Genomic DNA, 24,595 nt, shown 5'->3' with positions numbered 1-24,595 from the left:
TTTTTATCTTGTGCGCGTATTCTCCGGTCTTCTAAGGAGAGCACAAGAAAGAAAAGCTATACAGGAGATCAAGGCTACAAGACAGGCACCAGAAATTATCTCTCTTTTTTGCGGATGATAGTATTCTTTTTTTGAGAACAACAGATCAGAGTATTCAAGTACTGATAGAGATTCTTAAACACTACCAATTAGCTTCGGGATAGAGAATTAACTTGGACAAGTCGGAGATTTTCTTTAATCGAAATGTACTTTCTACCAGACAGATATTTATCTAAAATTGGTTGAATGTAAAGGCAGTGAAAAGTCACTCAAAATATTTGGAAATACCAGCTATGGTCGGTAGATCCAAGAAGCAGATTTTTGAGCTTGTTCAAGAAAAAATATGAAAGAAGCTAAAAGGATGAAAAGAGAAAACTCTATCTAAAGTGGGAAAAGAAATTCTCATCAAGTCAGTTGTTCAATCTATCTCTTCTTACATCACGGAATGCTTCCAATTACCTAAGAGCCTTTGCAACCAATTGGAGAGAATGATTGCAATTTCTATTGGGACAATAAGGAGGGAGAAAGGAAAATACATTGGGTAGGATAGAACAAGCTTAGCAATGCAAAAAAGGAAGGAGGATTGGGTTTTAGAAGTTTTGAAGAATTTAACCAGGCTATGCTAGTCAAGCAAGGTTGGAGATTAATGAAGAGACCTGATTCACTGACAGTAAGAATACTAAAAGCCAAATACTTTGTAAGAAAAAGTTTTCTTCATGCAAACAAAGGACACAATTTCAATTATATTTGGAGGAGCATCTGGGACACAAAATGGGTGCTGGAATTAGGCGGACTTTGGAGGATAGGGACAGGGAGGAGCACCAGAATTTGGGGAGACCCGTGACTTCCTAATCAAAACAAGCACAAAATCTAGAGTCCCAAAGCAAGTTTTGATCAGAAAATCACAGTGGACAACCTTATCAACTAAAAAAACAGAACTTGAAACCAAGAAATAATCAGAAACAATTTTCTACCATTTGAAGCAGATCAAATTCTAATACTACCATTACATTTTCAAGAATAAGAAGATATTTTTTTTATTAAAAATTTATCAGAACTGGAGAATATGAAGTAAAGAAAGCTTATCACCTAATAAGAAAGTACAGCCAGGAACAAGGACAAAGTAGCATACCAACCCTCAAAGAGAAGCAGCGATGGAAGCACCTTTGAAAGATGAGAATACCACCCAGAACTTTGAACTTCATATGGAGGCTCATGCATAGATCACTACTTAGAAAATTAAATCTACAGAAAAGGAGACTGAGATGCATTTTAATTTATCCCAGATGTTTTGAGAAAGAAGAAACTAAATCTCACATTTTCAAGGATTGCAACTGGACAAAGAGGTTTTGGTTCATCTCTTCCTTCACTTTGAGCATAGAATCAGCGAAAGAAACCCCTCTCTTGGACTGGATTGACATAACCTTGAAGAAAATTGGAGAAGAGGAAAAATGACTTTTCTTGTGCACCCTCCATAACCTCTAGCATAGGAAAAATAAATTGGTTTTTGAGAACGATCAATCCCTACCAAAAGTGTTGTTGGAGAGAGCCCAAAAAAGCTTCACAGAAGCAAATTCCATTGTAAAAAGACCATTGTTGCCTCAGGAACCTCCACCGAAAAGCTAAAGTGTTGATTCTTAGAGTGCTCCATCGCTAAGCACCTTTAAATTAAATGTTGATGCAGCTATTAATAAAAGAGGAAGAAGAGGAGTTAGTGTAGTTATTAGAGATAGTGAAAGGGTAATTGCAGCTATTGTCACACTGGAGATTGCCTCATCTCTTTCAGTTAGAGAAGTTGAGGCTATGACTTTTTACCTGAGTATAAAATTTACAATTTAATGCTGTTTTTTTATATTAAATTGAAAGAAAACAATATAAAAAGGGTTAGAGTCCTTAACTCTAAATATTCTTTTGGTGATTTTTTTGGAGTGATTTTTTTTCCAAAGATAATAGGTTATATTTCATTAATTATTAAAAAATGAAATACAAAGATGTCTAAAAGCAGGACAGCATAATAAAAGGTGGGGATTTCCCAAAAACACTACACTGAAGGTATTCATCCAACGGTGCATGGTCGAAAAACGAAGAAAAATCTTAAAGAAGAAATAATGATAAATCAAATTGAATGCACCTAAGAGCTTGTCTTATGGAGATGAGGACCTACACTGGGAGTTCTTTGGATTTCACGGAGCAACTTGACAGAGCTTGCTAGAATGGCAGACGGCACGGCATAGAAGTAGAACCTTCAAAAATCAACTGGTTGCGAGCTTTCCAGCAGTTCCAACAAATCATGGCAAGCAATTGAGGATTACGGTCAGCATTCTTCAACGGGTTAAGTATCTCTGTTGATGCAGTCCACCATGTCCAAAAGTCGTTAGAACTCTGAGGGGGAAGACAGTCACGAAGATAACTCTGAGACCATACGTCTTTAATTCTAGAGCAATCGATCAAACAATGAGTGACTGTTTCCGTTGCTTCATGACAGCAAGGGCATATTGGTGATATAGATGGGATGCGGTGATGAATCTGAGCAAGCACCGGAAGTCGGCCATGGAGAGCTTTCCAGATAAATAGCTTAATTTTGTGAGGCAAGTTCAACTTCCATATATCAATCCACGGCTTTTTCTGTTGCATATAATTAGGGCAAAGCTCCAGAGGCGGATGGTAAAATAAATAGCCAATTCTGTAACCTTAAGCTGTATCATATTGCTTGGATTTGTTCAAATCCCATTGCAATTTGTCCCTATTCTGCTGAATTTTAACTGACAAAATCCTGTTTGCAACGTCTTGGAGAAATAGTTCTTGAATGAGATTCTGATTCCAATTTCTAAAAGGGTAATTACAGCTATTGTCACGCTGGAGATTGCCTCATCTCTTTTAGTTAGAGAAGTTGAGGCTATGACTTTTTACCTGAGTATAAAATTTACAATTTAATGCTGTTTTTTTTATATTAAATTGAAAGAAAACAATATAAAAAGGGTTAGAGTCCTTAACTCTAAATATTCTTTTGGTGATTTTTTTGGAGTTATTGTTTCTAATTGTAAAACTCTTTTGAATAGGTTCAAATTTTATAAAATTTTACATGTAAAAAAATAAGGAAATTTACCAACTCATTATCTAGCAAAATTAGTTCTTATCAAGCCAACTTTAATGTGGCTTAAAGATACACCCTTAAAAATATGCAATTGAGTCTACCTTAATAATTTGAGAATTAGAGTTTAATACAAATATATTTCCTTTAAAAAAAAGCCCTAATTATGGAGGCAAACATTTAGAGACTAAATTTAGCTTTATCTCCAGAAACATAACAAGGCATTGCATATACGTGTTTTCTTTGCTGCTCCCCTTGAAATAGCTATGAATTTTTTTTTAAATTCAAAATAAACTATTCTATTCAATTATTTATCAAAGTACCCAGAAAATAATAAGAAATTAGCTGACATAGTTAATGATTATACATGAAAATCCATAGAAAGCGTATTTATTTTTCTTCAATATATAATTTAGGGTTAAAAGATTCAAAATCGAATATGAATTTAACCCGTAAACAACGCCTACCAAGTACCAACCAACCTTTCCAAGAGAGATTTTCTTTTAAAATAAATTTAAAATATAAATCAATTTTACCAAAGAACACAAAGTAAAAGTCTAACTCTATCCTCTTTCACCCAAATTACAAGGTATTTTTGTCTCCTCTTCGACTCTAATCTGTGGTACCGGATCTCTCTCTCCCAACACTATCTCCAAGTGTTTCTGCATGGGCAGTAACTCCATTAGGATATAGGCACATAGCAGTTATATTAGAGGACTTGTACCCCCTAAAAAACAGAGTGCATTGTTTTTCTTAATTATTTTTTTAAACAATTAATTTGCATTTTATTGTTTATCTCTCTCTAATTAAAAAAAAAAAATGACAAGGCCCTTTCTTCCACCCTCTCCTTCTTTTGCCACAATCCCTTCACTTTGATTTTCTTCTCTTCAATGCTAACATATCATATGATCCTCTACATGTAATCCCACGATACAAACCCTAAAACCCTTTTTGATCTCTTTCTTTCTCTCACAAACCATGTCTCAGGGATCTCCTCTTCCCGCCAACGAACCCTCCAACCCTCACTCGCCGGAACCGGATTCTCAAAAGGACACGGAAACCACCACCACCACCGCTACAACCACCGCCGCTGACGAACCTCCTCCTCCGGCTCTGGCTCCAGTCATTAATCGTAGCAACCGGCCGTCTCGAGCCTGCACCATTCGCGCCGCTGCACGAATCCAAGCGGCGTCGCAGCCGGCAATAGAGCGGCGGAAAAAGGCCGCGAAGAAGGAGCAGAGCCGGCGGGACGAGTTGCCGTCGCCGTCGTCGCCTTCGCAGTCGCAGCAGCAGCAATGCAGCAAGATCGTGACGCCGCTGGTGGAACCGCCCACGTCGTCGCAGTTGCCCCGCTTTCATCTCCGGTCGATGTGGGAGTTAGCTTCCGCCCTCAATTTTTTGAATGTGAGCTTTGAAAAGATTTCAGCTTTGTTGTTAGATTTGGTTTTATAATTGGTTCGGCTTTCAAAGGTTTTTCATTTTATATAATAGTTTTCAAAAAAAGCTATTGGAGGTTAATGTGGCGTTGGTTTTGGTGTTGCAGCTGTTTAGGCCTCTTTTGAATATACAAGTAGAATTCTCAGCTGAAGAGTTTGAGACAGCACTTCTTACCCCAAATGACACATTAGCTTATATACACATGCCTTTGCTAAAGGTTGGGACCTTTTTTTTTTCTTTTCCGGTTTCTCTTAGAATGTGGGTTAACACATTTTATTCCTGTGTATTGCATTGCGCTTTTCTTCTGTTAATTTAGGTCATATCCTTTCTTTCCTGTGTTTGTTAGGTATGTGGAGCATTTCGTTGATGTGTTTGTCTTCTGCTATATGTTTGTTTATCATTTGTTGAAGTTAATTATTTATGCAATGCTTATAGCTATGAGTTTTAAGTTGGATTGAGAATCATTGTTATATGCTAGTTTTGTTGAGAAATATTTTGGCATATGGTTGTAGGATGCGTGACGTAGGAATGGAAACAGAGTGAACTGATAGAAATTTGTTGTTTAGTATAAGCATAATTTTAGTCATATGTTTTGAAAGTGTGTTGACTACAAAGAAGGGAGCTTATCTAAGTTTTTCCAAATGAATGGGTCATGTTCATATGATAAACTTGAGGACTGAGTCACTACCCAACCCTTGGGATTGGTCATCATTCAACCGGCTAGGTGTGGCCTCAAATAAATTAGTATAGGCAAAAACTAACGTTCAAGAAATCTCAAATAAGGTCATTGTACCAAATTCTGCTTAGAGATTTCTAACTTGAAGTACAGGTTCCTGCCAGATTCAAATATTGTAGGAAAACTATTCGACAAAATGTGAGGAGTTAGCTCTTTTATGAAATTCCGGTGCTTCAGGAGAATAGAGGCAGGATATTAATTGAGTCCTTGATCTAACATTAAATGAATTAATTAAAACAGTGATTGTACTTGAGAACAAGAACAACCACCGCCATTCAGTAGCTTGTGTAGATTCCCCAAATGGCAGCATTGCATTCTTTCATAAACCATGTCATAGACCAAGTCCCTCAACTGGTGATACTGGTGATAGTGTTCGAAGTTGTCTAAGTAAGATTCTAAATTTAGCATTTTGATTGAGCAATGCAATAATGTCAATTTTCATTCATCTTGTACTTGGTGGGTAGGTATATATGGTAGATAGAGAGTGGACAGTGTGAGAAAATTAAGGCTGTTTAATGTTAGCTTCCTTACATTCTCAGATATTGTAATGGTATTTGAAGTTTTGTACTTTAACTCTACTGTTGTGCAATGAACCTCGGGCTCTGTCAACATCTATGCCAGTGTAAAATCTAAACTCTTCACAGGTCTGTGATCTATTGTGTCATGTTCAGAGAGGAGCCAATCAAAATTATGGTAATAATTGAACTTATTAATGTTTTTCATTGGGTTAACTATAAAATAACAGCAGCCATACATTACTTTTTATGATTGAGACTGTTACAGAAAGTCATAGTAGTTTAATGTAAGGTATCTTCCGGTCGAAGGTCCTGTAACTGGTATTTGACATTGTCTCTTTTGGCCAGACAGTAATAGGCACTCATCTGTCAGTGTCTTTTTCTGAGGAAATCAAAAGTTTCCTTTCTTATATAACATACTTGTGAAACTGCTACCTGTCTAATAATCACTTGACTGAATCTTTTGATAGGCAATCCCTCCCATTACACGAATGGCGCTCACACGTGATACTTGGATAACTGTATTGTGCAGAAAATTGAGAGATTGGTGGCATTGGGTAATGGGGAACTTTAAGCTGATATTTGAGAATAATGTATATTTTGTTGTTTCTCTAGCTAATATGAGGATGAAAATCAAATGCAGGTTGCTGATGGGGATCTTCCAATTGTTGCTTCACATGGGTAAACATTCATCTTGCCGTTCAATTTCCAAAATGCCATGTTGTTACTTGTTAAGCTTTGTGCACTTGCAAAGTCTCAGCTTATGTTAAGTTGTTAACATGACAGGGCGGAGGTTGAAGCATACAGATCACTCGATCCAGGGGTCCGTGTAGTCATTTTAAAGGCATTATGTGATATCCGCGTTGAGGTATAATTACTAATTAGAGCTTTACGTGTTTATACTTGTTATACCTCTTTCACTTAAATGGGTGAATTTCAGAATAGTAGGATGTGATCACTCTGCTTGATGTTAGCTTGGCTCTTGTTGGAAAATTATGCTAAGTTCATTCACGCTGTTCATTGAATTAACGCTGTATAATCTATGTCTGAAAATTTACCCTTCTATAATAATTGTTGCTTTGTTTTGATGCGACCTACCTCCCCCTTTTATTTTATCTATGTCTGAAAATTTACCCTTTTATAATCATTGTTGCTTTGTTTTGATGCAACCTACCTCCCCCTTTTGTTTTATTTGTCCTGCTCCTACTATCTTTCATATGAAGTGCTACTTTCTGCTTTTGTGTGTAACTAATAAGGGTGTGATAATCAGCCTTTATAATCATATGTAATACAATTCACATAGATGCGTGGTCATGCTATCTTCAGGCTAATGGCTTTTGTATCGACTTGGGACTTTTTACTCTCTAATTACACACTTTGGGAAGTTTGAGGAGGCTGGGGATAGGGGGAAGCAGATATACTACTGGGCTTACAATGATAGGTTTTGCTAATATTTTGCAGCAAGAAGATATCCGAAATTACATTGACAACTCACTCAAACATGGAGTTCAACTTTCCACATTCCGAAAGGAGCGTATTGGTGGTGATTCGCATGGAATTTCTTATTGGTGATGAATAGTTTCTTTCAATTAGAACTTTTCAAAATTTGAATGTTATTAGGACTGTTGTTGCACATTCATGTCTCTTCATGCTTTTATTCATTTGGAATTTAATTAGTGTAGGTATGAAGATGACCCAATTATTGGACATAGGTTATATAGGGAAATAAGGAAAACTGAAGTGGTTCAAGAGAGGAAAGGGAAACCAAGAGGTTCCCGGGTTCTTTCGAACACATCATACCAGTGGGAAGCAATTGCTACCAATTTTGACGAGTTTCAAGATGTTTCTGTAAGTTACTGAGGCTTGTCTAACTATATTCTGTTTGAATGTTTTAAATTTTTAAACAATTCTTGAGTGTTTTGCTTGAATTGGACTTCAGTGTTAGGTTCATGGGCTAGGTCATGGTTAGCTTGATACATAAATTAGTACATTAATAATGGTGCTTTTGTACTGGAATCACAAATTTATCCTGATTTGTTGACTTATTATATGCACTTAGAAACATGACTTGATTTATAATGTACGGGTAAACTTCTGATTGACTGTAATTTAATAGCAAATCCAGATGAAGTATGGTTATGAAAACAGAAACTTCTTTTAAAAAAAAAATAAAATAAAAGAAGAATCTTATTCAGTAGAAGATAGAAATTTACAAGATGGGAGTACAAGAGATCCTCAACATATGGAGTAACCTCAGTAGCTTAAAGTTTTGCTTATCAGATTACAACTATAACAAAGATTAAAAGGGAGAAAAAAAAAACTACAATAGTTTAAATCACCTGATGTGATTACAAATGTTATATATATTTGTAATGTTTCATTCCATTATCACCGTTTCAGATGGGTAAAGCAAATTGAAACATCCAACTGTTGAGTAAAACTTGAGTTAACTAGTGATAGAATACTGCGGTAAGAAATCTTTATCACTGTATGCTATCCATTGAAACCATTATGTATCCACTAGGTGTGGTTTGTTGCATTGTTGAACTTTAATCATCATGGTGTTTCTCATAAATCATCTCTATAAACAAACCATTAAGAGCTAAAGAGAAGTTTATTGAAGTGGATGGAAGTAAACTTCAAGGATGTTGAAACATTGTGTAGAAGAGATATGGACAAGTAATAGGAAAAAAAGGGGGGGGGGGGGGGGGGGGGGGAAATGGGATACTGAAAAATTTATGCTGTTCAATACTTGTGTGCGAGAGAAATGAGTTAGAAAATAGAACCAGAGATGCTATGAGCACAATTTTCTCTTAAAATGAAGAGATGATAAAACATTTTGTGAATTTTTGGCTTTTCTTGTCTTCATGGTAGACCAAGTGAAAGTGACTTGTACATTACTGCAAAAGATTTTATCTTCTTTTCTATTATTAGAACAATTGATTACAAATTAATGGAATTTGTATAACCCAAAAACCGTACCTCTGACCTAGTGATGTGCATTAAGCCCTTTTCTTAATTTATTGTATTTTATTTTTCTTTTTCAAATGCCAATGATTAGTTTAGTATTAGCCAGACTCCAGTCTTCGCTAATGACTTGCGCCTATAAAACTGGTCAAAATTAGCTGTAACAATTATTTTTTGATCAGATGTTTAATGTGGTTAAATGTTCATGTTCATTGATACTCAAAAATCTAATTTCTAGGTCAATGTGATTTTTTTTGATTTCTCATAATGTGGGCATTTGTTTATTTTCTGATGATATGAATCACCCTTATTTTTCTTTTCCATTTTCAAGGGAAACAATGAAACAAATAGTTTTGTTTTCCATTGTGTTGCAACTACTTTATTTTTTCATTTGAGCAATAGCTTATTTGAATTTATGCATCTGGTTGCATAGGAGAAACTTTTCTCCAGTAAAAACAGAACGGAGGCTTCTGTAGGGAAAAAGCTGAAGATAGATATGCTTCCTGAAATTGAGAAAGTTCACAAGGTACTTTGTTTTCATGTGTACCTTTGTTTTCGGTGGTGAGGGTTAATAAAATTGAGAAGATAGGATTCTCAACTGAACTTGAAATCATGTTCTTTCCCTTTTTTTATAAAAAAATCTTGATTTGTGAAGAATCTTGTGTTATTCTTAATTGACACTATATTTGTGCAGAAAAAGGAAAGGTTGATGAAAAAGCAACACAGAGAAGCCCTTCTTCTTGATAATTTCTTGGGTGTTGATGGGCTTGCCACGGGTCGTTCACTTCGTGATAGGAAACCTGTTACTTACACTTTTGGTAAGGGCAAGTTCAAGGAACTTTAACCATGGAGCCATCTTTTTTCATTCTGTTTGTAGTTGTTGCCCGCAATACATGATTTGCATTTGATTTAACAACTGGAGTTGTCCTTGTCACCCTCCTGTTATTTTTGGCATGCACTGCAACTGTCTGGTTTTGGAGATAGAACTCATATGTGGAAAATAATGTCTATATTCTTCGTGAGAAATGTCTGGTTTTAGTAGTAAATAATAAGCTTTTTCCTTGGTAACTACATGCATCCTTGATTTTTTTATTTTTTTTATTTTTGCTCTTGTGAGAAGGATCTTTTGTCCTCACAGCTTCTTGTGTCACTGTCTCTTTTTATGGGGGGAAAATATGTGACTCCTATTTAAAGGATTTTTTTTTTGTAGTTTTTTCCCTCAATCATGTTGAGAGATTGGAAGGATATACTTCATTGATCCTTTTCTCTTTTGTTTGTTTTTTCTTTTGTAAGGAGGATCACTTCTCCCAATTTCTTGTATCATTGTTTTCATATTTATATTTCTTTAATCCCAAAAAACTAATACTAGACTCCTAATCTTAGTTAGAGTCGCAAATCAAGAAGCAAAAAAGAAATACAAGTTATTCTTACATTTCTTCTAGATATCTAGTCTAGATACTCTATGATGCTAATATATGATTGGGATAATGTGCAATATCTTGGTATATTAAACTGGTGCTTTCTGTTGCTTGGTGGTTTTAGGATCATTGAATGATTAATAAATCAATCTGGTAAATGTGTTGTCGAATATTTCTTATATACTTCTGTTAGCCTTGTTAGTTTACACATGACCACACTTTCTTACGAAAGTTGTATTACCAAGCTCTTCTTTATAGAAGCACCCTGCCTTGATTATGTTGTTCACAATTTTGTTATGCTTGGAAAAGCAATTTTATATACCCTGGGATTTTGTATAAGTAGTATGATCTAGTTTCTCACTTGAACTGGATCAAGATCCTCTAAAGTGAGGAAGTTAGTAAAGTGTTAAAGTGAAGAGTTAATTAATTAAGATAGTGGTCTCATGGAAGTTACAAATTCAATAGTGATTAATTCCTCACTTTGTCACTTTATCAACTTACTTCACTTTAAAGGATCTAAATTCACCTGCATTACCTAATTTTATGTTTCCTGGGTATCATTATGCACTGACTTTACACTAATCTAACTTTGATTCATTGTTATTGCAGATGATTATGATCGGTCTATCAATGAGGCAATCAAGATAACCAAGTATGTTATTCATCTTTCTGTCTTCCTAACCCTTTATAAAAATCTGTTTTTGATATTTTTCTATACTTTCTGGCTAGTTTGGAGTTAAAATTACACTTAGTTTTTACCTTTGCAAACGTACAATTTTGATCGGTTTTGTTGGATACACGAGTTAGCTTCCTTATTTTGTGCAATATATTTACTTTGTTAAGCTAAGTTAATATATTTACCATTAATTAGTTATATTTTGTCAAGGAAGAATAATATATCAATAGATTAAAGTATGGTCTAACACAATTGATTCATATATTTCGAGTTTTAACAATCTTTCTTTCGCTTATTTTCTTATAAAATTATAATTCCAATATTAATCATAAAATTGGTATTTAGTTATGTCTAATGTCTCATTTTTAAAATGAAATTTTTGAAATATGTAAACTTGTATGATTTTTACAATGTGAGTTATTTAAAGACCCAATGACGTTACCTAAGCTATCAAGCTTGATACTTGCTCATTTATTTGTCCTGTGTACTTATACAACACATCTATTTCTTCCTTTGTCAGGAAAAAGCAACCATCTCCGGAACCTATACCCAGGACGAGAGAAGCAGGAGTAAAACCTGATGCTCTTACTAATGGAAAATTAAGTGGTCCTTCATATGCCTCTCAACATCAGTTCAGTATGCCATCTCCAAAATCACCTGACTTTGATGATGAAGAAGAAGAGCATGAAAGGGATATGTTGGACAGAAGGTTTGTAGTTCTTCCCCTCCATCTCCCCTTTTATCTGCTAAGAAAAAAGAAAAGAAAACACTTTCCCCTCAAATTAATCTATGTATTATCCAATTTTCATTGTTCATCTTGATTCCACATCAGCAACCGACAAAGGCAGAGGCCCAGGCGGTACTCTGAGAACGAGTTTATCGAGGTGGTATCAGATAATGATGTAGACTTTGACAGCGATGATGATATTGTTGGAGAAGCCGTATATGATGAAGAGTATCTCCGGAAACGTAAGCAGCGAAGGAAGTTCTCTAGTAGCTCTGCATCTGAAGGGGATGAAGAATATCATTGGGATGAAGACAATGTTGAAGAGGAAGAAGAGGAAGAAGATTCCATGAGTATCAGTGAGGATAGTGACAAACCCCAGCCTCGTAAAGTCAAGCAATTGCCAGGCCGTACTAGGAGGGAAACTAAACTGAGGTCTATGGGTGAGATTCATTCAGGTCTTAGGCGCAGTAAGAGGGCAACTAGGAACCGTATAAATTATCGACAATATGAGATGTCTGAGTCAGACACAGAGTTTATCAAACCTGACAAGTCTAATGCATCGGATAAATGCTCAGATCATAGTGAGAATGGGGAGTTCATGGTGGAAAGTGAAGAATCAGATGGTAATGATGATGATGGGGAATTCAAAGTCGATGAGCCTGCCACTAATCCTGCAGCAGCAGAAAACGAATATCCTGCAGCAGGAGGAAATGAAGATCCTGGAGCAGCAGAAACCGAAGATCATGCCGCAGGAGAAAATGAATATCCTGTAGCAGCAAAAACCGAAGAGGCTGCAACAGGAGAAAATGAAGAGCCTGCAGGAGAGAATCAGCGAAATCAATACCAAGACCAGAACCAGCATCCTGAAAACTCAAGTAGTCCGCCAGGCCAAGAGGAAGTTGAGGGCATGTCGAAGAGACGTTTCCTTGATCTGAATGAGCTTGCTCCCAGTTCAGGTTTTGATGACGGTCCAACTTCACATACATCTAAACAGGAAGGCAATGGTGATTAGTGAAGCCTCTCCATCTGCCTTTTGTAAGCATGGTAGTTTTTCTATCAAGGAAGCCACATATGTATGATAGATAATAGGACTATAAATTTTGTTATGTGCCTCAGAGGAAGTTATCACCTGGTCCTCTTCCTTAGGCAATCTGAGCCCATAAGCAGCATGATACTGAGTTGTGTAGATTAGATAGTCATTTTTTAGTATTTAAGTAGTTCTACATTCAAAAGTGTCTAGCAGAATGGATGAGAATTTGTGGGGCGTTATTTAGCCCTTTCAATCGATCATGTACAATAACTCTTAACAAGTACTGTAGCTTTTAACACAAGATATTGCCTTTAGATTATCAAGCCCTTTAGTCTTACTCTTTTTTTCTTATTATTTTTGCCTCCTTTTTCCTTTCAGGTGGTTAGATGGACGGGTTAGTGGTTAGCTTTTATGATTTGGTTAATTAGCTTTCTTAATTATCTTAAACGAGGGCCCTAGGTCCCCTTCACAAAAAAAAAAAAATCTTAAACGAGTAACAGGACGGATAAGTTTTTGAAACATTTTATGAAGGACTAATAGTAATAGGTTTTTCAAGAAAATTATCATACAATCAAATCTTCGTAAAAAACTGGCGTCAGATACTGTTCGACTGTTTGTTATCCTGGTTGCTCAGTGGTTTTTATAGTTAGTGATGTGGTGGTTCTGTTCCACGCTTTTATCTTAAGGGCCCAAAAATATGATATTTGCACTAACAATAAGATAACTACGTATTTGTAGTCAAATTAATCCATGAAAAATAGGTCATTTTCGAATTCATTCTTGAAAAATTTTATCAATCAAATTAGTCTTATAAAGATTATAAATTAATTATTTTTGTCTTTCTATCACTCTATTAACTGTTTTTGTCAAGAATTGATGATATGGAATGTTAACTGACTAACATATATGACACTTAGCATGTTCAATTACACATTAAACAAATATGTTTATGAAAATTTATCAATTTAGTCGCTAGGTTATATTGGGATTAGAGTTTATGTAATTAGAAAAATGGACTAAACAGATAGAATTTCATAAACATTTGATCAACGTTTAATTGGACATACTAAGAATCATGTATGTTGTCAATTAACATCCCGCATCATCAATCGTTGACGGTAATTGTTAATGGAGTTACGAAATGAAAAAAAATGATTAATTTGAAAAATAACTCATCTTACAATGATGAATTAAAAAGAGTTTAATTTTGATGCATTAACAGTATAAAATATTTTATACAGTCGTACAATTACAACCATCTTTTAAATGACCATTTACATAGTCAATGTAAAAAGTAATTAATTTTACTAATATAGTGTTATGTGATTGAATGTATTTGTAAAACGGTTTTACACTTGCATCAAAATTAAATTCTTAGAATTTTTTCTTCTGAGCGTGACTAAACTTTAAATCTATAATTATTTTATTTGTTTATAATAAAATTTCCCAAGAATCAGTCATGCTAAAGCTCATGCCCTACTCCTCTCCACCTCATTCCTCGCAAAAGCTTTACTGAGAATACTCCCTCCCAACTCCCGGAAATGAGGATCATTTGGAGGCAATAAGATTAAGTATGAAGGAGGTGCTCTTCCTTTTGTTGTTAGGGAAGAACTCGATTAACCGGTTGTTAAGGGGTGAGTAACTTCTTGTAATATTGCATTTACACCTTTTTTTCTTTTTTAGCCAAAGGTAGATATTATTTATTTCATTGGAAATAAAGGATTGGTACACAGTCATCGAGTTAAGACTCAAAGTGGTTTTTGAAGTTGCATTCGAACATCAAAGTGGTTCTTAAAGTTAATAGTTATTCAATTTCATCATCAAACTTGTACTTTGGAACTCATAGTAGTCCCTAAGACACTTTCCATTCCTCAGAAAGCTGAACGATGCCGTTTTGTATTAATTTAAAAAAAAAGAAAAACCTAAGCCCTTTCTTCAGCCTGAGCCCTTCCTCTTCCCCTTCCCCAACCCGAGCCCCTTCCCCTTCCCCTTCCCCTTCCCCTTCCCCTTTGTCGTCGCCTTTCGCCGGCCTTCATCACGATATTGCTATAAGGTTGAGTTTAGTTATTACATGTTGTGATTGGAGTTGCTGTGAAAGTGGTTTAGAATTGTGGTTTAGAAAGAAAGTTTTGACGCGTTTTATAGCTTTTAGGTTTGACTATTCGAGATAGGAATGCTTTTTTTAAATTCATTTCATTTTTAAGAATTGTTATAAATTGATATTGATGCAAAAATATATTTTTTTTGGTAATTATATGAGTCTTATGGATTGACTGAGTTATTTTGAAAGAATGTGATTGTTTACTTGATTGAATTCTTAATTGATTGAATTGGTGCTGTGATAGTTAATGAAATCTTGATTTGAAAATCGATTGGTATATATATATATATGGAGAAATGAATTGCATTGAAAATCTGGTATATATATTCTTATATTAAGGAATGGTTTAGTTTTGAAACTGTTTGAGAAAACTGAGAATTTTAAATTATTGATTGATGTTGTTGAAGTTGGTTTAAATTGGAATTGATGAGATTGGTTGCTTGAGATTTGAACTTTGTTGATTTCATTGAGTTGAGTTGGTATTATTATGATGATTAATTAGAAATGATTTGAATAGTTGAGAGATATTTGGTTTGGTTTGGTTAAGACCCTTAAAGGATGGTAAAGTCCGAATTTTAGAGATACTATTGAAATTTTTATAAAAATTGGAGACTTCATTTGAAATGATTATTTAGAAAGATTTGGATTTAATAATTATATTATTTAATTTTGATTGATTAAAAAAAAGATTAGTCTGAATTATTGAAAAAAAATTGTGTTTTGAGTTTTATTTATTTAAGAAAGGAATTGTACTATTTTGAGTTTGATTTATTAAGAAAAAAATCATGTTTTGAGTTTGATTTATTTAAGAAAGAAATTATGTCTTGTGTTCGATTTGATATAAAAAGACTTATGTTTGAGTTTGATTAAAGAATTACCTTTTGAGGAGTTTTGGTGAATTTACAATATTTATTGAACTTGAGAATGAAGTTGAAAATGGGTTGTATGCAATCATTTCAAATATGAGAGTTATGTTTTTGGGAATTTCAAATAGAATTGAAGAATGGATTATTGAGGTTTACTTGAGACTTTTGATTTGGTGAAAATGAGTTTTATGAAAGAGAAATAGATTTAACTTTATCTTTTAAAAGAGATCTTGATATTTGAGCTTCTATGATAGATGCAAGGATTATGCTTTTGTTCCGCTTGCTCCCAGTCGGTATTTGAACTTCTGGGGTAGATGCAAGGATTGTGGTTTTGTCCTGCTTGTTCCTAGTCGGTATTTGAGCTTCCACGATAATATGTAAGGATGTTGGTTTTGTCCCGTTTGCTCCCAGTCAGAATTGAGACTTTGTTGACCCTCCGTCGCAAGATGTGGCCGGACACTTATACCTTCTCACATGTTTCCCCCATGGACATTGATCAATGAATATGAGTTTGAGCTTGGGGATGCGCATAACGAGGGACTATCGAGAGTTAGCTACCGGACATGTCGGGTTTGACTGTATAACCGATAAATGAGCTTATTGACCATAAGACAGACATGCATAATTTGTATTTGTGTGTATTGTTTGGGTGTGCATCTTGTATTTGGTTTTCCTATTTGCATAATTATACCTATATGTTAATTGAACTAATTGGCTTAATTGTCCTCTCTGTTTGTGTATTCTTTGTATTATTTTGTCTGTGTTTTAAACAACTGAGAGATCTCTTATGCTGGCAATGGTAATGCTGAGGGTTGTTCTTGATGTGGTACTGGCTGAAATTGTTCTTTGATTGTATTTTCTTTGTACCGGTTGATGCTGGTAATTGATTCTATTTTGAGACTGAGTTTTGATGGTGTTTTGACTTGATTTGGACCGGAGACCGAGTTGATTTGATTTGGGATGGAGGCCATAACGAGATTTGATTATATGTTGGGCCGGAAGCTGAAATTATTATGTTATGAGATATTAATTGAGTTATGATATTCTTTTCACTAAAGAAGTGAACTTTAAATTTTTGGATAATTAATTATTAATGTTTTGAATAGATTCATAATATAAGCGACAACCATTGCAGTTAAAATCAATTCTTTTCTTTTACGTATACTCTTATGACAATTCTTAAAACCTTCTACTGAGAATTTGCGAGGACGATGTTCTCACCCCCTGCAAATTTTCCTTTTCGAAATGGACAGAGAGTTTAAGGAGTTTCTTCTACGCATCTGATTGTGTTGTATATTATTGTATATATTATATAGTTTTCTCGCATTTATTATTGTATTTTTGTAAGAGGGATATGAATTGTAATAATATGTATGCTTACACTATTTATAAGTTACTTGTATACGATGTCTGGTATATATATATATATATTATATGAGGATTGTTATTGAATTTGCTTATATATGCATGTTTGATTAGGAAAAAGTATTTTTGATTTTTCAAAGAAAACAACGATACGATTTTCTGTCAAAAGCTCATATTTTATTATTTAGTATATGAAATTCGTCATAATACTTCTCGCTATCAGAGTAGCACAACCAGAAGTGTGACATTCTGATAATAAAAGTGTTACAAGAATAGGGCTGAGCAGACGTTCACCATGGCCAGAAGAAGAGATCCGAGTAGACCTTTGTGATAGCGAGGAGAAGAGAGCTGAGCCGCAGGAATTTTCGGTCGACGACAACGAGGTAGGACAGGTTCAAGCTTGATGACGACCTTCTAGCGACAGGTGGAGAAGAAGAGACCTTTAAGAGCGAGGATGGCAACCGCTGGTTGCCATTGCCATCGATGATAGTGGTGGGGATGGTGGCTGCTTTGCTTTGATAGGGTTAGGATTTCTCAGTTTGAGGATTTTTTGTGACTTGTGAGATAGAATGAATGGGCCAGGGGAAATAAGGTGTTTTGCTGAGGGTTCTTTTTTTATCAAACTGGCCGTTTTGAGGGGGTGAAGTAGTGAATAGGCAATTTTAAAAACTAGGCTGGTTCTGTTGGTTCACCGATTAATCACCGATTTTGTCGGTTTTTTAACTGGTTTTTGCGAGACGATTTTGAGCCTCAATCGGACCGGTTCTTGGTTACTCGGTCGAACTGGTCAGATTCGGTTTTTAAATCATTGATAACAACTAAATCCAAGATATTATTGCATTATGAAGACTATTATATATATATATATATATATATATATATATATATATATATATATCTAAACTCTTAAGATACAAATAAACATAAAAAAATTTTCTTAGCATAATTGCTAATTGTGCTAGCACAAAATATGAACATAACACTTTAATTTGTCAAGACATTTATTCTTCAAGTGTTATAAAATATTAGGGGCTTCACTTTAAAATTTTGTAAAGAAAAAGTACAAGGAGTCAATAATTTTAGTGTACAATGTGTACTGTACAATGAGTTTAAAAAGAAAGGTATTTTAAAAATTAAAAATCAGATTTTTAATTAATTATTTAAATTCAGATTTTGAAATTTAAAAAATTAAGATTAGTAGTTAAATTCATTCACACTACATATGATCTCTACACCCAAATCCTAGTAGAGCCGTCACTCTCCATCTGCTACTTACACCTTTCCTTCTCCTCACATAACTGTGCCGCCGACGCTGCCGCAGACTCCAGTCGATACCGCCACGGGTTCCCGCATGTGCCGCCAAAAGCTCAATGACACCGCTGTTTGAATTAACTGTGTGAGTATGGTAGATGTAACGTACGCGTGCTTGAAGACAATATCAAATCAAATTCTCAATTACTTACTTTTGATTCTCACTCATGTCTCCTCATCTGTTCAAACTTTTTTTGCTATTTTTTGTTTCTCTAATTTTATGGTTACATCAAATCATAAAACTCATGTGTCAAATTATACATTTTTTTAAATAAAAATTAAATTATTGGATGATCATAGTTATTTCTTCTGTTTATTTATCTTCTTCTTCTATTTTAATGGTCAATTTAGGATGGTCATTTTAGTAGGTATGCGGATGGTTATTTTAATTTTTATGTAGATGATTATTTTGCTTGGATTGCGTTTAGTTATATATAATTAAATTATGTTAGATGTTCAATTCATTAGGTATGTAGATGATTATTTTCATCTTTAAGTGGATGGTTATTTTTACTAAGGGTGAGTGTCGTGTGGCAAGCCAAGCAGCGACGATGAAATGGGATGATTATTGATGAAGGTGGGGGTGGCCGCCGGTTGAAAAAGAAGAGAGTATTGGAGTGAAATGCTTTAGTAAATTAGGATTTCAGATGGTTATTTTTTTTGAAATGACTACTTGGATATTTTAAAAATTTGAAATTTAAAATTTGAAATTGGGAAATTTGAAATTTTGAAATTTGATATGAAATAATTGAACGAGAGTTTTTGAATTTAGATAATTTGTGAAGTGATTTTTATTATTTATCTCTATTAGGCTAAATAACCAGTCCATTGTACACATTGTCAATATTCTTTATTGATTCTCTAGCAGGATTTGTTTGTAAATCATTCATATTAACTTTATTATTGACCAAAACATACAAATTTAATTTCATAGATGATTTAGTTTGCATTACATACAAGTTCCAAAGTCTTGCCTTTATAAGCATTTGCACAAATATTCCGAACTGTTTATGTAAAATTTTTTATGTTAAATGAGAGTTCTTCTACCTCTCCAAACAACATTAGCTCGTTCTCTTCTTCATCATTAAAGAATGATCATAGAATATGGTACCTACAAATTAAATTAAATTAAATCTTGAATTGTCAAAAATAAATATGGTTCATTTATTTTAATTTTTTTAAAAAATAGTGTCTTTTCAAAATTAATTATAATTTATTTTGAAAATATATAAATTTTTTGTATATATAAATAATCAAAATTTGAGATAAATTGATTGAAAGTTTTAGAAGTTAAAATTTATTAACTTAGAAATAATTATATATAAATAATTTGAAAGAATTATTTTAGAATTTTTAAAAATTTTTAAGGATGTTTTGAGATTTTTTTAAAATCTTTTGTGACCGTTTTGTATTTCATCCTATGGATTGATTTATTCAGATCGAACACGTAGATATTCAACGACCACATGTGTGAATTAATATTTCGTGTCAGCAGTTACTATTAATAACTAATAGAAGAGACTGTATTGTCTAATAGAAGTAAACGTTGGAAACTGTTCTATATATTTTAAAACTTAAAAGACTAAAGTGTCTGATTATAAAAATTTCAAGAACTGATTTAGATAATTACTCATATATTAATATATAAAATTATGTTTGTTGAGTTGAAAATTATATTTAGATGTTTTTTTAAATAGCATTCTTAATAGCTTAAAATAAAAATACATAATTTTTTTATTTATCTAACACAAAATAAAGTGTTTGTGTTTTTAACTTTTTATAAACTTCAAGTGTCTTAAAATAATATAGGAAGCATTTCAAGTGCACCGGGAGTACCGGTGTACCAGTTATTTTAACCGTTGATCTGAATTATAAAAAATATATATAATATATATTAATTAAAATCAACGGTTAAAACAATTGGTGCACCGGTGCTCCCTGGTGCACTTAAAATGTTTCCAATAATATATACTATACCTGATTTTAGTATTTGATGCTGGTTGGACACGTGGCTTATAAGATTGCATGCAAAATCTTGTTTTTTTTTTTTGGACGTGGACATGCAAAATCTTGTTAAAAGATTTTGAATTAGAAGATAATGTTAAATGGTAACGTGGACTCAATTTTCATAATGGTTTTTGAAATTCACAACTTTCATCAATTTAAAATGTTTTTGGTTTATATTTTTATATTCAGTTTTTATTTTTCGTATTTTTTTTTTTTTAGATTTTATAAAAAAATGAAAATAAAAATAAGATTTTATTTTTTTTCACTTTTTTTTTATAAAATTCAGAAAACAAACAATACTGAAAATAAATAAAAAATGCAAATCAAACACACTCTTATTGTGGTCCCTAGAACCCTTTCTGGCGTTGAATAAGCAAACATAGTGATGATGTAACACTCAGTTGACCCCTTTTGGCTAGCTCCCCCTTTTATATCCCTAAAACCCCTGATTTATTCATTCCCATTTGCTATTTTATTCTTCTTCCTTTGACTCCAATATTATTCTTCGTTTGAAATTTCTTGTTGTGAAGCCATGATAGGAGATGGGAGCACGACAATTGGGAGTTCAATTTGCTCACCTTCCAATGGGTACTGGGGAGGATGCAAAACTGCAGCAAGATTGCATAAGTGTCCGAATGGTGTAGTTGGAGCTACCATACGATTCTCCAATAAGCCATTTTTTAGATGTCCTAATTACAATGTGAGTTATAAAAATAGGATTATGTTAAATTTTTGTCTTCTTCCCCTGATTGCTATGTTGCATGGGTAATTGGCTTTGGTTGATTTCAAACAAGTCAGAAGAGGTGGTGTGTGTTGTTTGTATGGACGAATATTGGGCAAGATGAAGTGGCTGAAAAATCAGATTCTATTAGTGAGAATGATCAATTGAAGATAAACTTTGTATGGATACTTTGGAGGTTAGAAACTGATGTTAGGAGTTAAAAATTGATTCAACACTTGTTAGTGCTTATTGTGTCTGTAATGCTAGTATTCTTGACAGTGATATATTGTAATGTGTGAGTGGGTTGTATAATTGGTTAATACACTTGGTTAAAGTGTGAGAACATGCGAGTAATGAATGAAATTAGGAATGAAAATTTGAAATTGCTGAAATTGTTTATTCATGGTATCCAATGTCACATTATAATTAACATTTTAATTAATCTTCGTATAACTAAGACATCAAATAGAAAATTGAAACAACCAAAGCTTCATGAGTAATATTTAGGGATTTGGGAGATGGGAGAGGAAATTTTTAGGAGCCTTTGATCTATTTGATGTAGTATTCTTGGCCATATTCAATATCTACCTAGACCCTTCACCTTCATCATCCAAATACACCACAATCTCTTTACCTTTTAATACTTATGGAATTGACACAACATGCGCATAATATACATTAACCACTCCTTGTTCTTTTTTATCACAAATGACCAAATCTCTTAACTTAATTGTCACTATTTAAAATTTAAATTTCCCAAACCTTTCTCAAGGCTACTCCCTGGAACATGCTACCAGCAGTGTTGTATATGCTATATCCAAGCTCCTTGTGATAGTTTCTCTTTCTCATAGAGAAGACATCTAGAGTTTCCACGTCAAGATCGCCTAGACAAGTCTTATTATCTGGAGAATATACCAATCTCCCTTCATTTTTTTTAAGATTGCCCCGTAATGAAACAAAATATTCAGCATTTCATTCATCTACAAAAAAGTCCAAAATCATTAATACAAAAACTAGAAATACATATAACATTCACAACGTAATGTAATTAATTTTTTTATTATTTTATCATTAATACAAAATCTAAATAAATTAATTTTCTTATTATTTTATATTTAAAGTAATGTAATTTTTTTATAAATAAATAAATTTTATACTTTATTCTAAATAATATAATTTTATTTTCATTACTTAATCACATTATTTATAATTTTTTTATAATTTTACACTTTCATTCTAATTACATTACATTATTTATTTAGAATAAAAGTGTAAAGTTTATTTATTTATAAAAAATTACATTATTTTAAGTGTAAAATTATAAAAAAATAAATTTATTTAGAATGAAAGTAATGTGACTAAATGTAATTTATTTAGATGTGATTAAAAAATAATTGAATACTATGTACAGTAAAAAATTAATATTATTAAAAGATAAAATTAAAAATTATTTCTATGTATCGTTTTTTTCCCAATGTTTTCGTCTTATTTAAGTCTCGAACGTTTCAAAATCGTCTCAATTTTGTCCTGGCGTTAATTCTGTTAACGGATTCCTAACGGTAAAACAACATTGAGTCAATTTTGAAACGTTTGAAACTTAAATAAGACGATTGAAACATTAGGGACAACTTTGAAATTTACCCCAAACAAAACATACTTTACTCTTTTTTCAATTAGTGAAGTGTAGCATATAATCTGAGCATAAAAAGGATAAGCCACTAAAAAATGTTCTTGCGAATTGTTGACAAAACTACATTCTAAATCTCTTGGAGACAAAAATACCGTGTTAAACGCGACGGAAAAAAAAAAGGGCTATGAATTTTAACCTAATAATAGCCATTCACTCGGGAGTTATTGAAACAGTTGGACACATCGCATCTACGTTAAGCATTGTACACAAATTAACCTAATAGACATATCAGATTCACTGGGATGCAAAAGACGTTAATAGGAGAGGGTAGTGTACCAGACATTACCCAGGGAACAGACACTGCCGGAATTTAAATAACTAAAGGTCTAATTTAACAAACAGAAAAATAACACAAAGGACAACATGCATTTCACATTTTTTTTTATCATTGAAAACAAAACTTCACATCAAATATCCTGATATAGCAAAGATAAAAGGTAGGAAAACAAAACTCCAACACCTAATATTTATACTGCACTTAAGAGGCAGTATAAAGAGGCAGAGAGAAAACGAAGAGGCAGCACTCGAATCCCACCTTCCGTATTGATATTAATATTGAGGAATGGTTACTGACTTGCTGTCAATACAAGACATGTTTCCTTTTCAATCCCAAGAATTCATCACTTATACTCTCCCTTGAATACACCATAGAGAGATAGTTTTACACAAAACATGTATATAAACCTAGTATAGCTATAGCAAGTACAGATAGCTTTACAAATAGGACTATTACAGACAATAAAAACTAACATCTTTTTTATTTTATTTTTTTGGTCAGAAGTCAAGTATAGTATAGCTATAGCAGTTAATGCCGGCAATAACAAGAACACTATTGAAATTTGACAGAGACAAACAGCCAACAACACACCACCATTTCAACTTTCTAAAATATGAGAAATAGCTATGTATTACTCGCTTGCAGGATTATAGACTTGGATAACTATTGTACTAATCATGGGTCAATTAATTTTTTCACTTGCGGAATCACATCCTAGTAACAACTAACAAGTAGCAGGTTGTCTATTCCCTACCAAATTCCTATTCCATCTTAGTTTTGTTCTTAGTATGTAACATATATATAATAATTTCATTAAGAATATTGGAAGCCATTCAACAAAACAAGATCTCTAGTTAGCAACTCAAGAAAAATACCTCATCATCTTAATCCTTCGTAATTTTAAAGCAAATAATATTTCAAGTTTTAGACACAATTGGCATAACCTCTACAGTTTTAAATACAAATAGTAGTTGGAATTTGGAAGTTGAAACATTCAATTTCCATTTCAATATAATTTAGCATAAATACAGCACCATATTCCTCCCTGCCTTCCTTGTTATGAAACCATTTCTATCCTTTGTTTCCAAAAGCTATTCATGCAGCAATTTATTTTCCTATCTTAGTAACCGAATACACTTTTACGGGAAGGAGATACTCATATTTTGTACTTGGGATATAAGCCTAAACTAGGGTGCATTCCTAAGTTCTGAAAATCTGGAGTGAAATTACTATAGAAATAAAATATTCAGTGTTAAGGATTAAAAAAAGAATTCAGATAATTGTATTATTCAATTGTAGTAAATCACACACAAATGAAATAGTTCAAGATGTCAAGCATCTTTTAAAACACAATTATATCGTGTATAAGGGAAACAAAAATAACAGTTTAGGTAACCAACTTTTTTTTAACTAACAATCAGCCAGGTAGTGGATTGACAAATGTTAAGAGAAAGAAGGAGAAATTTAAAAGGAAAGATAAATGTCGGCAAATTGTTGGCCATAAAATGTTAGTTTCCAATTTTTTACATCATTATGGTGATGAAACAAGGAACGGAAGCATAGGAAACTAAGCACCTGCTTGAAAATGGCCATGCAAGTAAAGTTAACACATCAAATTCAG

The 24,595-nt window shown here is 33.2% G+C and overlaps 1 protein-coding gene across 1 annotated transcript; it reads left to right on the top strand.

Moving 5' to 3' along the window:
- Window positions 1–3,942: 3,942 nt before the first annotated feature.
- Window positions 3,943–12,959, top strand: LOC130982752 (DDT domain-containing protein DDR4-like). The gene is made up of 12 exons (XM_057906831.1): window positions 3,943–4,534; window positions 4,674–4,784; window positions 6,289–6,375; window positions 6,462–6,499; window positions 6,605–6,686; window positions 7,280–7,386; window positions 7,501–7,666; window positions 9,219–9,311; window positions 9,480–9,603; window positions 10,813–10,855; window positions 11,400–11,588; window positions 11,712–12,959. Exons 1-12 carry the CDS (start codon window positions 4,109–4,111, stop codon window positions 12,616–12,618), a joined length of 2,373 nt encoding a protein of 790 aa, XP_057762814.1. The 5' UTR covers window positions 3,943–4,108; the 3' UTR covers window positions 12,619–12,959.
- Window positions 12,960–24,595: the final 11,636 nt, after the last annotated feature.

Source organism: Arachis stenosperma, chromosome 5 (assembly GCF_014773155.1).
Source record: "Arachis stenosperma cultivar V10309 chromosome 5, arast.V10309.gnm1.PFL2, whole genome shotgun sequence".
Classification (NCBI taxonomy): domain Eukaryota; kingdom Viridiplantae; phylum Streptophyta; class Magnoliopsida; order Fabales; family Fabaceae; genus Arachis; species Arachis stenosperma.
This window is presented reverse-complemented; position numbering and strand designations above follow the sequence as displayed.

Bases quoted from the DNA above. Each gene is read 5' to 3' on its own strand.
- LOC130982752 (XM_057906831.1), top strand. From the start codon at position 4,109: ATGTCTCAGGGATCTCCTCTTCCCGCCAACGAACCCTCCAACCCTCAC. The intron at 6,687-7,279 runs GTATAATTACTA...AATATTTTGCAG, and splicing joins TATGTGATATCCGCGTTGAG to CAAGAAGATATCCGAAATTA. The intron at 9,604-10,812 runs GTAAGGGCAAGT...TTGTTATTGCAG, and splicing joins ACCTGTTACTTACACTTTTG to ATGATTATGATCGGTCTATC.